Source organism: Melanerpes formicivorus, unplaced genomic scaffold, assembly GCF_026170545.1.
Source record: "Melanerpes formicivorus ecotype bairdi unplaced genomic scaffold, bMelFor1.0.p_v2 SCAF_26, whole genome shotgun sequence".
NCBI classification, from domain to species: Eukaryota; Metazoa; Chordata; class Aves; order Piciformes; family Picidae; genus Melanerpes; species Melanerpes formicivorus.
Genome location: NW_027142378.1, coordinates 652,278 through 665,077, shown reverse-complemented (window position 1 = coordinate 665,077; position 12,800 = coordinate 652,278). Strand labels below are relative to the sequence as shown.

The window sequence follows — 12,800 nt, the reverse complement described above, 5'->3', positions numbered from 1 at the left end:
CGGTGCCCAAGCCCAGGCGGACGGCAGCGGTGCAGCCAGTGCCCAAGCCCAGGCGGACGGCAGCGGTGCAGCCGGTGCCCAAGCCCAGGCGGACGGCAGCGGTGCTGCCTGTGCCCAAGCCCAGGCGGACGGCAGCGGTGCAGCCGGTGCCCAAGCCCAGGCGGACGGCAGCGGTGCAGCCAGTGCCCAAGCCCAGGCGGACGGCAGCGGTGCAGCCGGTGCCCAAGCCCAGGCGGACGGCAGCGGTGCTGCCTGTGCCCAAGCCCAGGCGGACGGCAGCGGTGCAGCCGGTGCCCAAGCCCAGGCGGACGGCAGCGGTGCAGCCAGTGCCCAAGCCAAGGCGGGCGGCAGCGGTGTGCTGCCTGTGCCCAAGCCAAGGCGGACGGCAGCGGTGCAGCCGGTGCCCAAGCCAAGGCGGACGGCAGCGGTGCAGCCAGTGCCCAAGCCAAGGCGGACGGCAGCGGTGCAGCCAGTGCCCAAGCCCAGGCAGACGGCAGCGGTGCTGCCTGTGCCCAAGCCCAGGTGGACGGCAGCGGTGCTGCCTGTGCCCAAGAAAGGCGGACGGCAGCGGTGCTGCCTGTGCCCAAGCCCAGGCGGACGGCAGCGGTGCTGCCTGTGCCCAAGAAAGGCGGACGGCAGCGGTGCTGCCTGTGCCCAAGCCCAGGCGGACGGCAGCGGTGCTGCCTGTGCCCAAGCCCAGGCGGACGGCAGCGGTGCCAGCGGTGCCCAAGCCCAGGCGGACGGCAGCGGTGCTGCCTGTGCCCAAGCCCAGGTGGACGGCAGCAGTGCCGGCGGTGCCCAAGCCCAGGCGGACGGCAGCGGTGCCCAAGCCAAGGCAGGCGGCAGCGGTGCAGCCAGTGCCCAAGCCCAGGCAGGCGGCAGCGATGCTGCCTGTGCCCAAGCCCAGGCGGGGCGGTGGTGGTGCTGCCAGCCCCAAGGCTGTCTCATCCGCAGGAGGAGGAGCTGCGGCGCAGCGGGGGAGGCCAAGTTCGCGCACCTGAGCGACGAGCTCCACGTGCTGATCGAGGTGTTCGCGCCGCCCGGGGAGGCCTACTCCAGGATGAGCCACGCCCTGGAGGAGATCAAGAAGTTCCTCGTTCCTGTAAGTGCCCCCTGGGGTGCCCCTCTGCCTGCTGGGGATGGGGGGGTGGGGGTGTTCCTCCTTGGAAGGGTGCCATGGGTTAGTTGATCAGATGGTGTTGGGTGAGAGGTTGGACTCGATGGTCTCAAAGGTCTTTTCCAACCTGGTTTATTCTATCCTGTCCTACTCTGTTCTCTTCTATTCTATCCTATCCTGGCCTAGCCTAGCCTAGTCCTAATCCTATCCTACTCTATCCTATCCTACTCTACCCTACCCTACCCTACCCTACTCCTTCTCTCCTCTTCTCTCTTCTCTTCTCTTCTCTTCTCTTCTCTTCTCTTCTCTCTCTTCTCTTCTCTTCTCTTCTCTTCTCTTCTCTTCTCTTCTCTTCTCTTCTTCTCTTCTCTTCTCTTCTCTTCTCTTCTCTTCTCTTCTCTTCTCTTCTCTTCTCTTCTCTTCTCTTCTCTTCTCTTCTCTTCTCTTCTCTTCTCTTCTCTTCTCTTCTCTTCTCTTCTCTTCTCTTCTCTCCGAACCGAACCTCTCCCCTCCCCTCCCCTCCCCTCCCCTCCCCTCCCTCCCCTCCCCTCCCCTCCCCTCCCCTCCCCTCCTCTCCTCTCCTCTCCTCTCCTCTCCTCTCCTCTCCTCTCCTATCCTATCCTATCCTATCCTATCCTATCCTATCCTATCCTATCCTATCCTATCCTATCCTATCCTATCCTATCCTATCCTATTCTGCCTGTGCTGCTGCCTAGAGAACCAGAAACTTATCTGGGTTGGCAAAGCCCTCTGAGAGCATCCAGCCCAACCACCAACCCAACCCCACCATGGACACAGCTTTCTGGAACACCTCCAGGGATGGGGACTCCACCACCTCCCTGGGCAGCCTCTGCCAGCCCCTGACCACTCTTGCATGGAAGAAATCTTTTCTGCTCTCCAAGCTAGCCCTCCCCTGTGCAGTTAGATGAGGCTTGGTTTGCTTTGTTCCTGTAGAGACTGAAGGGTCAGAGCTGAAGTCTCAGTCTCACAGTTTGCACTGTGAGGCTGGCAGCCTCTCTTCAGTCCCTGAGGAGTGAGTGAGGCCTCCCCTCCCTGCCCTGCTGCTGGTGGAGTGCAGTGCCCCAGGCTGGTGGTGCCAGGCAGCTCTAGTGGTGCGTGCTGCAGGAGCAGGGTGGCAGCCACGCTGGGCTTGCTGCTCTGTGGCTCACTGACAAATCCCCCAGCTGTCAGCTGCCCCCAAGGGCACCAGGACATGGCTCCAGCTTCTGTCTGCTTGTCTTCTGCCTGTGGGCATTGTGAAGCTGAGACTCAGACTGCCTGCAGGCTTCAGGCTGCTGCTGCTTGCTGTGTCTCTGTTCCCAGAGGTTCTCCATGCAGCTGAGGTTTGTTTGTCAGACAGACCTTGAGCAGGTGAAGGCTGCCTGGGCTGCATCCAAAGCAGTGTGGCCAGAGATGGAGAGAGGGGATCCTGCCCCTCTGCTCTGGGGAGACCTCACCTGCAGGACTGTGTCCAGTTGTGGGCCCCCAGCAGGAGATGGAGAGGGTCCAGAGGACGCCACAAAGATGAGCAGAGGGCTGGAGAGCTTCTGCTGTGAGGAGAGTTTGGGAGAGTTGGGGCTGTTCAGCCTGGGAAGGCTCCAGGCAGACCTCAGAGCTGCAATTCATAAGTATCTGCAGGGGAGCTGCAGGCAGGCTGGGGAGGGACTGCTCAGAAGGGGCTGTGGGGATAGGACAAGGGGCAAGGGTTTGGAACTGGAGCAGGGCAGGGTTAGGTTGGACATCAGGAGGGAGTTCTGCACAGTGAGGGAGGTCAGACACTGGAACAGGCTGCCCAGGGAGGTGGTTGAGGCTCCATCCCTGCAGACATCCAAGCTCAGCCTTGCTGTGTTCCTGGGCAGCCTGCTCTGGCTGGAGCTGTCCCTGCTGCCTGCAGGGGGTTGGGCAAGGTGACCTTGGAGGCTCCCTTCCATCCCAGTGCAGTCTGTGGGAGGACAACATGGTGTTCACAGCTGGGGACCTGCTGAGCTGCTGCCTCCTACAGAGGCTGGGCTCTTCCAGCCTCAGCTGGGTGATGTTTCCCCTCTGGAGGGTTTGGGGGTTCCTGGCTGCCAGGGGGCTGCATGCACACACAGTGGCCTTCCACAAGTGCCAGCCTAGATGGGCAAATGCAGAGACCTGTGTTGGGACTGCAGTGCTGGAGTCATGCAGAGGCCTTCTGGCAGAAGCACTGTCACCTGGTGTGCTCTACAGGCTGCCCATCTCAACCCATTATGACCTGGCACCTGTGCCCAGTGCAACAACCCAACCAGCCCACACATGGGCAAGAAGCCACCTTAGCAGATGGCTTTGGCTGTAGGTGGCCAGGAACCCATGGGCAGGCATCAGCCATGGCCTCAGGGAGCTCTTACCTAGGCAGCTCAGCACAGGTGTGGGCACTGAGCTCCTCCATGCCCCACTGAGAACATTTGCAGTGCCCACCAGGCACCCACAGTGGGTGGGCTGGAGCCAGGTGCCAGAGCTCTGCTGGAGCTTTGCAACAGATGCCTGGCTCAGGAAGGGCTCAGCTACAGATCACTCTCCTGTCTCAGGAAGGGCTCAGCTACAGATCACTCTCCTGCTTTGCACTGAGCTTTGGGTCTGCATGGGAGAGGCAGAGTCAAGTCTGGGGATGCAGCTGCAGCCACCCTGTGTGCATGGCCAGCACAGACACTGTCTCACCCCAGCCCTGCCATGGCATCAGGGAATGGGTTGGGCTGGAAGGGACCCTAAACACCATCCAGTTCCAACCCCTGCAGGAGGCTGCAGTCAGCTGGGGTTGGGTTCTCACCTAGTGTCAGGTGAGAGCAGGAGATGAACTTACCTGAAACTGTGCCAGGGGAGGGTTAGGTTGGACATCAGAATAGCATAGAATTAACCAGGTTGGAAAAGACCTCTGAGATCATCAAGTCCAACCTATCACCCAACACCATCTAATCAACTAAACCATGGCACCAAGGGCCTCATCCAGACTCTTCCTAAACACCTCCAGGGATGGTGACTCCACCACCTCCCTGGGCAGCACATTCCAATGGCCAATCTCTCTTGCTGGAAAGAACTTCTTCCTAACATCCAGCCTAAACCTCCCCTGGCACAGCTTCAGACTGTGTCCTCTTGTTCTGGTGCTGGGTGCCTGGCAGAAGAGACCAACCCCCACCTGGCTACAACCTCCCTTCAGGTAGTTGTAGACAGCAAGAAGGTCTCCCCTGAGCCTCCTCTTCTCCAGGCTAAGCAACCCCAGCTCCCTCAGCCTCTCCTCACAGGGCTGTGCTCCAGACCCCTCCCCAGCTTTCTTGCCCTTCTCTGGACACCTTCCAGCAACTCAACATCTTGCCTAACCTGAGGGGCCCAGAACTGGACACAGGACTCAAGGTGTGGCCTAACCAGTGCTGAGCACAGGGCACAATGACCTCCCTGCTCCTGCTGGCCACACTATTCCTGATACAGGCCAGGATGCCATTGGCCTTCTTGGCCACCTGGGCACACTGCAGGCTCATGTTCAGCCTACCATCAACCAGCACCCCCAGGTCCCTCTCTGCCTGGCTGCTCTCAGCCACTCTGACCCCAGCCTGTAGCACTGCATGGGGTTGTTGTGGCCAATGTGCAGCACCTGGCACTTGGATGTGTTCAATCTCCTGCCCTTGGCCTCTGCCCATCTGTCCAGCCTGGCAAGGTCCCTCTGCAGAGCTCTCCAACCCTCTAACAGATCAACTCCTGCCCCAAGGTTAGCAGAACCTTCTTGCCTGAGAGGCTTCTCCAAGCCTGGCCCAGGCTGCCCAGGGAGGTGACTGCATCCCCATCCCTGGAGGTGTTTCAGTGAGGCAGAGCTGTGGTGCTGAGGGCCAGGGGTTAGCCCCAGCCGGGTCAGAGTTGGAGGATGGTTGGGCCAGAGGCTCTTGGAGGTCTCTTCCAGCCAGGACCATTCCATGGACTTGGTGATCTCTGAGGTCCTTTCCAACCTTATTGATTCTATGATTCCATGATGCCCTAGCAGAGGGGACCTCAGCAGCTGTCCCTCCCTCCGCCCAGTGGCTGCGCACACACAGAGCCGCCCAGCCCAGCCCAGCCCAGCCCAGCCCGGCCTGCCTGGCGCTGGCGTGCCGCGGGGCTGAGCGGGTCTCCTGTTGTGTGTTGCAGGACTACAACGATGAGATCCGGCAGGAGCAGCTGCGGGAACTCTCCTACCTGAACGGATCGGAGGACGCCGCGCGCGGCCGGGCGCTGCGGGGCCGCGGCCTGCGAGTGCCCCCCGCAGCTCCTGCCAGGTCTGCCCCCCCCGGGCCTCCAGCCCTGCCCGCAGACACCTAAGCACCAGCTCAGTACAGACCAGGGGCGTGCCATGGGGGGGAATCAGCATGGTACTGTGCTGGGAGCTGCCCTGCAGCACGGGGAGCGGACTCTGCCCCTCTGCTCCCCGCCGCTGAGAGCCCCCCCCCCCCGCAGCACTGCAGCCAGCTCTGGGGTCCCCAGCACAAGGAGGGCAGGAGAAGGTTAAAAGGAAACCAAACCCCCAAACCCTTCTGCTAACAGCTGCTGCCAACAGCACAGTGACTGACTCACAGCCTTCATGGGCTTGGAAGGGACCCTCCAAGGGCATCTTGGCCAACCCCCTGCAGGCAGCAGGGACAGCTCCAGCCACAGCAGGCTGCCCAGGGACACAGCAAGGCTGAGCTTGGATGTCTGCAGGGACCACCACCACCTCCCTGGGCAGCCTGTGCCAGTGTCTGCCCACCCTGACTGTGCAGAACTTCCTCCTGATGTCCAGCCTAACCCTGCCCTGCTCCAGTTCCAAACCACTGCCTTCAGGGAAGGGATATCCTGCAAAGGAACCTTCACATACTCCAGAAGTGGGTCCCTGGGAACCTCACAAAGTTCAACAAGGCCAAGTGCAAGGTGCTGCACCTGGAGGACCAGCAGTGCCAACACAGCCAGAGGGGTGAAGGCACTGGCAGTGGCTCTGCAAACAGAGCCTTGGGGCTCTCTGTAGAGGAGAATAGAATAGAATAGAATAGAATAGAATAGAATAGAATAGAATAGAATAGAATAGAATGGAATAGAATAGAATGGAATAGAATAGAATGGAATAGAATAGAATGGAATAGAATAGAATGGAATAGAATAGAATGGAATAGAATAGAATAGAATAGAATAGAATAGAATAGAATAGAATAGAATAGAATAGAATAGAATAGAATAGAATAGTCCAGGTTGGACTATGGAGACCTTCAAGATCATTGCATCCAGAGAAGCTGGGCATGAGCTGGCAGTGTGTGCCCACAGCCCAGGAGCCAGCTGTGGCTGCACAACAAGAAGGGTGACCAGAGGGTCAAGGAAAGTGATTCTTCCCCTCTAGTCTGCCCCTAGAGACCTCATCTGGAGTGCTGTGCCCAGCTCTGGGGTCCCCAGCACAGAAAGCAAAGGGATCCAGGGACCAGAGGGCTGGGGGGGAAGGCTGAGGGTGTTGGGGTTGCTCAGCCTGGGGCAGAGAGCTCTGAGGCCTCAGGGCAGCCTCTCCACACACCAAGGGTGCTTCTAGGAACGAGTGCCTGTCCCTGGAGGCGTGCAGGGCCCCTGTGGCCCTGGCACCTGGAGGTTGGGTGGCCGTGGCGGGGTTGGGTGGGTGGTCTCGGGAGGCTTTTCCACCCCCAGCAGCTGAGATCTCTTTCCGCTCTCCCCAGGGGCCGTGGGGGTGCCATTCCTCCCCCCCTGCCGGGCCGAGGTGCCCAAGCGCCCAGAGGAGCACCGGTGAGCCGCGGAGCCCTGCCCGTGCCCCCCGTGGCCAGGGGCGTTCCCACCCCCCGGGCGAGGGGCACCCCGGCTGTGCCGGGCTACCGCGCCCCCCTGCCGCCCGCGCACCAGCCCTACGAGGACTATGTGAGTAACCCTGGGCCTGGCCTCCCGCACCCCCTGCACCAGCCCCCTGCCCGGCAGACCCCTGCCCGACAGGCCCCTGTCCAACAGCTCCCTGCCCGACAGCCTCCTGCCAGCCAGCCCCCTGCCCGACAGCCCCCTGCCTGCCAGCCCCCTGCCTGACAGCCCCCTGCCCGACAGCCCCCTGCCCGGCAGACCCCTGCCCGACAGACCCCTGCCCGACAGCCTCCTGCCAGCCAGCCCCCTGCCCAGCAGCCCCCTGCCCGGCAGACCCCTGCCCGACAGCCCCCTGCCCGACAGCCCCCTGCCCGGCAGACCCCTGCCCGACAGACCCCTGCCCACCAGCCCCTGCCCGACAGACCCCTGCCCGGCAGACCCCTGCCCGACAGACCCCTGCTCGGCAGACCCCTGATGGACAGCCCCCTGCCTGGCAGCCCCCTGCCCGACAGCCCCCTGCCCGACAGCCCCCTGCCCAACAGCCCCCTGCCTGGCAGCCCCCTGCCCGACAGCCCCCTGCCCAACAGCCCCCTGCCTGCCAGCCCCCTGCCCGGCAGACCCCTGCCCGACAGCCCCCTGCCCGACAGCCCCCTGCCCGGCAGACCCCTGCCCGACAGACCCCTGCCCAACAGCCCCCTGTCCAACAGCCCCCTGATGGACAGCCCCCTGCCTGCCAGCCCCCTGCCCGACAGCCCCCTGCCCGACAGCCCCCTGTCCAACAGCCCCCTGATGGACAGCCCCCTGCCTGCCAGCCCCCTGCCCGACAGCCCCCTGCCCGACAGCCCCCTGTCCAACAGCCCCCTGATGGACAGCCCCCTGCCTGCCAGCCCCCTGCCCGACAGCCCCCTGCCCGACAGACCCCTGCCCGACAGCCCCCTGTCCAACAGCCCCCTGATGGACAGCCCCCTGCCTGCCAGCCCCCTGCCCAACAGACCCCTGCCCGACAGCTCCCTGCCTGCCAGCCCCCTGCCCGACAGCCCCCTGCCCCCTGCCCCTCTCTCTCTGCTGCTGCCTCCCCTCCGCTACCCGCTGTGCTCCTGGTGGGGCAGGGTCTGCAGAGCTGCCTTTGGTGTGCTGGGGCTCACAGAGCTGCTCCCAGCTCGCCCTGGGAGGTGAGAAGGTCGTGCTGGGAGGCTTGTCCGACCCAAACCATCCCTTGGTTCTGTGATGAGCTCCAGGCAGCTCCTGGTGCTGCCCCCAGCACCCCTGCACCTCTCAAACACTGTCCTGTTGGGCCTGGCTGCTGCTTGCTGCAGGCTGAGCTCTGGTCCCCAGGTATGAGGCCAAAGCCTGGCACAGTTCACAGCCTGAGCTGGAAGGGACCTTCAGGACCATCCATTGCCAAGCCCTTGCCATGGGCAGGGCCTCCTCCCCCTAGCCCAGGCTGCTCCTGCTGGTGCCCATCCCATGCTGTTAATATCTTCAGCCTGATTTTGTTTGTTTCTCATCTGCTTTAACCTGCTGCTGTAGCTGGGGGTGGCCCTGCTCTCTGCAGAGGGGATGCTCAAGGTGACCTTTGAGGGTCCCTTCCAGCCCAGTGCAACCTGTCAGGCTGTGACTCCTCTCCCAAGGATAAGGGCAGGGCAGTTTCCAGGCATTAACCACAATTCCTGACCAAACCAGCTGTGGCTTTGTGCCCAGGGCTCTGAAGCCTCACCCCTGACCCTGACATGGATTTACAACCCAGTGGTGGATAATCAGCAGAGCCTCCACTTAATGAAGCCAGAGCTTTGTGTTTTTAACACTCATTTGGACACCCAATTAGCTCTGCCTCTATCCAGCAGCTCCACCAGGAAATAAATCAAGTGTGGAAGCAGCAGCCAGGGCAAGCCTGGCTGGAGCTGGAGCCGTGCCCAGGGCTGACACCGTGCTCTGCAGCTCTGGGCACTGACAGCTTCAGCTGCCCAAAGCAGCTCAGACCTCTGCTCCCCTTCTGACACAGACACCAAAGCCACCAGGCCACTCCTCAGGCCGGTTCAACCTGGCCTTCCACACCTCCAGGGATGGGAACTCCACCACCTCCCTGGGCAGCCTCTGCCAGTCCCTGATCACTCTTGCAGCAAGGAAATTTCTCCCCTACAACCTAAGCCTCCCCTGGCACAATTCCAGGCTGTTTTCCTCTCCTTCCATCACCTGAGCCTAGGGAGCAGAGTCCAACCCCCAGCTCCCTGCAGCCTCCTCTCAGGGAGCTGGAGAGAGCAAGGAGGTCTCCCTCAGCCTCCTCTTCTCCACACTCAACACCCCCAGCTCCCTCAGCTGCTCCTCCCCAGCCCTCTTCTCCAGACCCTTCCCCAGCTCTGTTCTCTGCACCTGCTCCAGCCCTCAAAGTCCCTCTGGCAGTGAGAGCCCAAACCTGAACCCAGCACTCAAGCTGTGGCCTCCCCAGTGCCCAGCCCAGGGGTACAATCCCTGCCCTGCTCCTGCTGCCCACACCACTGCTGCTCCAGGCCAGGCTGCTGGTGGTCTCTTGGCCACCTGGGCACTGCTGGCTCATCTCCAGCTGCTGGCACCCTGCACCCCCAGATCCTTTTCTGCTGGGTAGCTGGATTGAGTAGAGGACGTGGCGCACAGCACAGCACAGCACCCAGCCCTGGAGGTGTCCATTTGACACAGAAACAGCAAAAAGCATTCCCTGGGATGTGAGTTTGAGAACATTGCTGCTGCTCCTCTCTCAACCACCACCAGCAGAGATGTGGCTTCAAGAGGAAAAAGCAGAACCCCCCTTGCTTTCCTTGGCTAGTGTGGGGTTGCCTTGTTGCCCAGGATCTTTTCCCAGCAGCCTCCCTCTTGACCTGAGCAGGAGCCCAGGGATCCCTCAGCTGTGGTTCAGTTTCAAGCTGTTTCCAGCTCTGCTTTGTGAAGCTCCTCAAGGCCTTTCCCCACCTGAATGCCTCTGGGATTGCACTTCACAAACTTAAGCCCTGCAGAGCTCTGCTCCCTGCAGGCTCAGGTGTTACCTTCATCTCCTCTCCCAAACCTCCTGACTCCCCTTTTCAGGTGGAATTTGAATCTTTGCCCAGGCTTGCTCAGCACACAGGATGGTAAATTCATCTCTGCAGTGGAAAAGAGCAGCCTCCTATTGCTGGCTGTGAGCAGGACCTCTGCAGGGCAGGGAGCATCCAAGATAAATGATTCTGAACCATCCCCTGGCAGGAGAGGCTCTAATGAGGTTTTGGGAAGCTATTATGTAGCCAAAGAAAATGGATTTGATGTCCTCCTAACCTGGAAAAGTCCTGCTTGGAGGCTGCTTTAGATCCAGGGGCTGGAACAGTGCTTGGGAGACAGAGAGAGAGAGAGAAATTCTTGGCACTGGGGATGGGGAGAGTCTGGCACAGGCTGCCCCCTCCCTAGAGGTGTTCAAGGCCAGGCTGGATGAGGCCCTGAGCAACCTGGGCTGGTGGGAGATGTCCCTACCCATGGATGATCTTTGGGGTCCCTTCCAAGCCAACCCATCCTGTGACTCTGTGACTCTTCTACCCAAGCTGACTGCTCTGCACTCCTCTGCTCTGCACCTCCCCCTGCAGTGCAGGGCACAGCAAATGCTGGGAGCTGGCAGCCTCAGCACAGAGAGCAGCACAGTCCCCTCCTGCTTTCCCACAGCCCAAGCCCACATGTTCCTGCTCTGAACATCCTGCAACCTGAGCACTCCAGAGCAGAGGGCTCTGAGCATGGGCTGGGAGCTTTGCAGAGGGCTTTGAGACCTCAGGAGGAGACTCCAGGCCGAGGACCTGGAGCAGGGCAGGATGATGTTCCCTGCTCACTGGTGGTGCTGATTGTGCCTGGAGCAGTGCAGGATGATGTTCCCTGCTCATGGTGGTGCTGATAGTGTCTGGAGCAGGGCAGGATGATGTTCCCTGCTCACTGGTGGTGCTGACTGTGTCTGGAGCAGTGCAGGATGATGTTCCCTGCTCACTGGTGGTGCTGATTGTGCCTGGAGCAGTGCAGGATGATGTTCCCTGCTCAGTGGTGGTGCTGATTGTGCCTGGAGCAGTGCAGGATGATGTTCCCTGCTCCCTGGTGGTGCTGATTGTGCCTGGAGCAGTGCAGGATGATGTTCCCTGCTCCCTGATGGTGCTGATTGTGTCTGGAGCAGGGCAGGATGATGTTCCCTGCTCATGGTGGTGCTGATTGTGTCTGGAGCAGGGCAGGATGATGTTCCCTGCTCATGGTGGTGCTGATAGTGTCTGGAGCAGGGCAGGATGATGTTCCCTGCTCAGTGGTGGTGCTGATAGTGCCTGGAGCAGGGCAGGATGATGGCTCCCTGCTCAGTGGAGGTGCTAGGTGATTGCTCACTGGTGGTGCTGATTGTGTTTGCATTTCTAATCCTTGTGTCTACATCTGAGACCTGCAGAGGCCTTGAGTAGATCCAGATGAGTTCAATAAACCTTTCCCAGTGGTCTCTTGGGGGTGCAATCAAAGTCAGGCTGAGCTTCTGGGGCAGCAGCCTCTCAGCCTCTCTCCAGTCCTGTCCCTTTTTCCTTCTGCCTCTCCTTCTGCCCTCTCTGGAACTTTCTGTACCAGTGGTGGAGTTGTGCCTGTGTGCTCCTGGGCTGGTTGTGCCCAGGGCTGATTTCAGCTCTTCTGAGAGGTTTCCTGTCTTTGCTTTCTCATCAAGGCCTGGTGAGCAGCTCAGTGTGGTCAGTGTCACACTGGTGGTGTCAGAGTCATGCAATGGGTTGGCTTGGAAGGGACCTTAAAGCTCATCCTGTGCCAACCCTCTGCCATGGGCAGGGACACCTCCTACAAGCCCCACATGCTCAAGGCCTCAGAAAACCTGGGCTTGAACACCTCCAGGGAACACATCCACAGCCTCCCTGGGCAACCTGTGCCAGTGTCTCCCTACCCTCACTGCCAAGCATTTCTTCCTCCTCTCCAGTCTCCATCTCCCCTCTCCCAGCTCAAAGCCATTGTCCCTTTTCCTGACACTCCCAGCCCTTGTCAGAAGTCACTCCCCACCACCCCTGGAGCCTGTTGTGGTACTGGAAGGCAGCTCTAAGGTCTCCCTGGAGCCTTCTCTTCTCCAGGCTGAACAGGGAGCTGCAGGCAGGCTGGGGAGAGACAGCTCAGAAGAGGCTGTGGGGATAGGACGAGGGGCAAGGGCTGGGAACTGGGACAGGGCAGGGTTAGGTTGGACATCAGGAGGAAGTTCTGCACAGTGAAGGAGGGCAGACACTGGCACAGGCTGCCCAGGGAGGTGGTGGAGGCTCCATCCCTGCAGACATCCAAGCTCAGCCTTGCTGTGTCCCTGGGCAGCCTGCTGTGGCTGGAGCTGTCCCTGCTGCCTGCAGGGGGTTGGCCAAGATGCCCTTGGAGGGTCCCTTCCAAGCCCATGCCCTCTGTGGTTGTGTGCTGCTGCCTTGCCCCCTTGCTGCTGGCTCTGGAGCCTCTCTGAGCTGTGCTGTTGTCTCCCCAGGGCTATGATGATGGCTATGGGGGGGACTATGAGGACCCCAGCTACGAGGCCTACGACAGCAGCTACGCCACCCCCGCACAGAGGTAAGCTCCTGGGCTCTCCCCTCCCCTGCTTCCTCTGCTCCTCTCCCCTTCCTCTGTCAGTGTCCTGCTTGGTTCCCCACCTTCAGTGCCACATCTCACAGGCCTGGGGAAAGCTGTCCCAGCAGGGGCAGTGAGGGCTGACAGGGAGCATGGCTCAGCTGGAGGCAGGGTGCCAGCCTGAGCTGGAAATGTGGGCACGTTTGGGGGGTTACAACTCAACCTGCAGCCCTCTGTGCCTGGGGCTGTTCTCAGCCTGTTTGTGCAGCTGGGGGCTGGCAGCCCTTGGCCAGGGCACAGCACTCAGGGGCACCCCAGCATTGTG

General features: G+C 60.9%; 1 protein-coding gene across 1 annotated transcript in view; it reads left to right on the top strand.

The window, feature by feature from the left end:
• Positions 1-12,800, top strand: part of KHDRBS2 (KH RNA binding domain containing, signal transduction associated 2) — a 73,340-nt gene that overhangs the window by 41,664 nt on the left and 18,876 nt on the right. Inside the window, 5 exon segments of the mRNA XM_068153425.1 lie at positions 955-975; positions 977-1,102; positions 5,252-5,379; positions 6,793-6,988; positions 12,396-12,478. Of these exon segments, the coding sequence (XP_068009526.1) occupies positions 955-975; positions 977-1,102; positions 5,252-5,379; positions 6,793-6,988; positions 12,396-12,478 (554 nt within the window).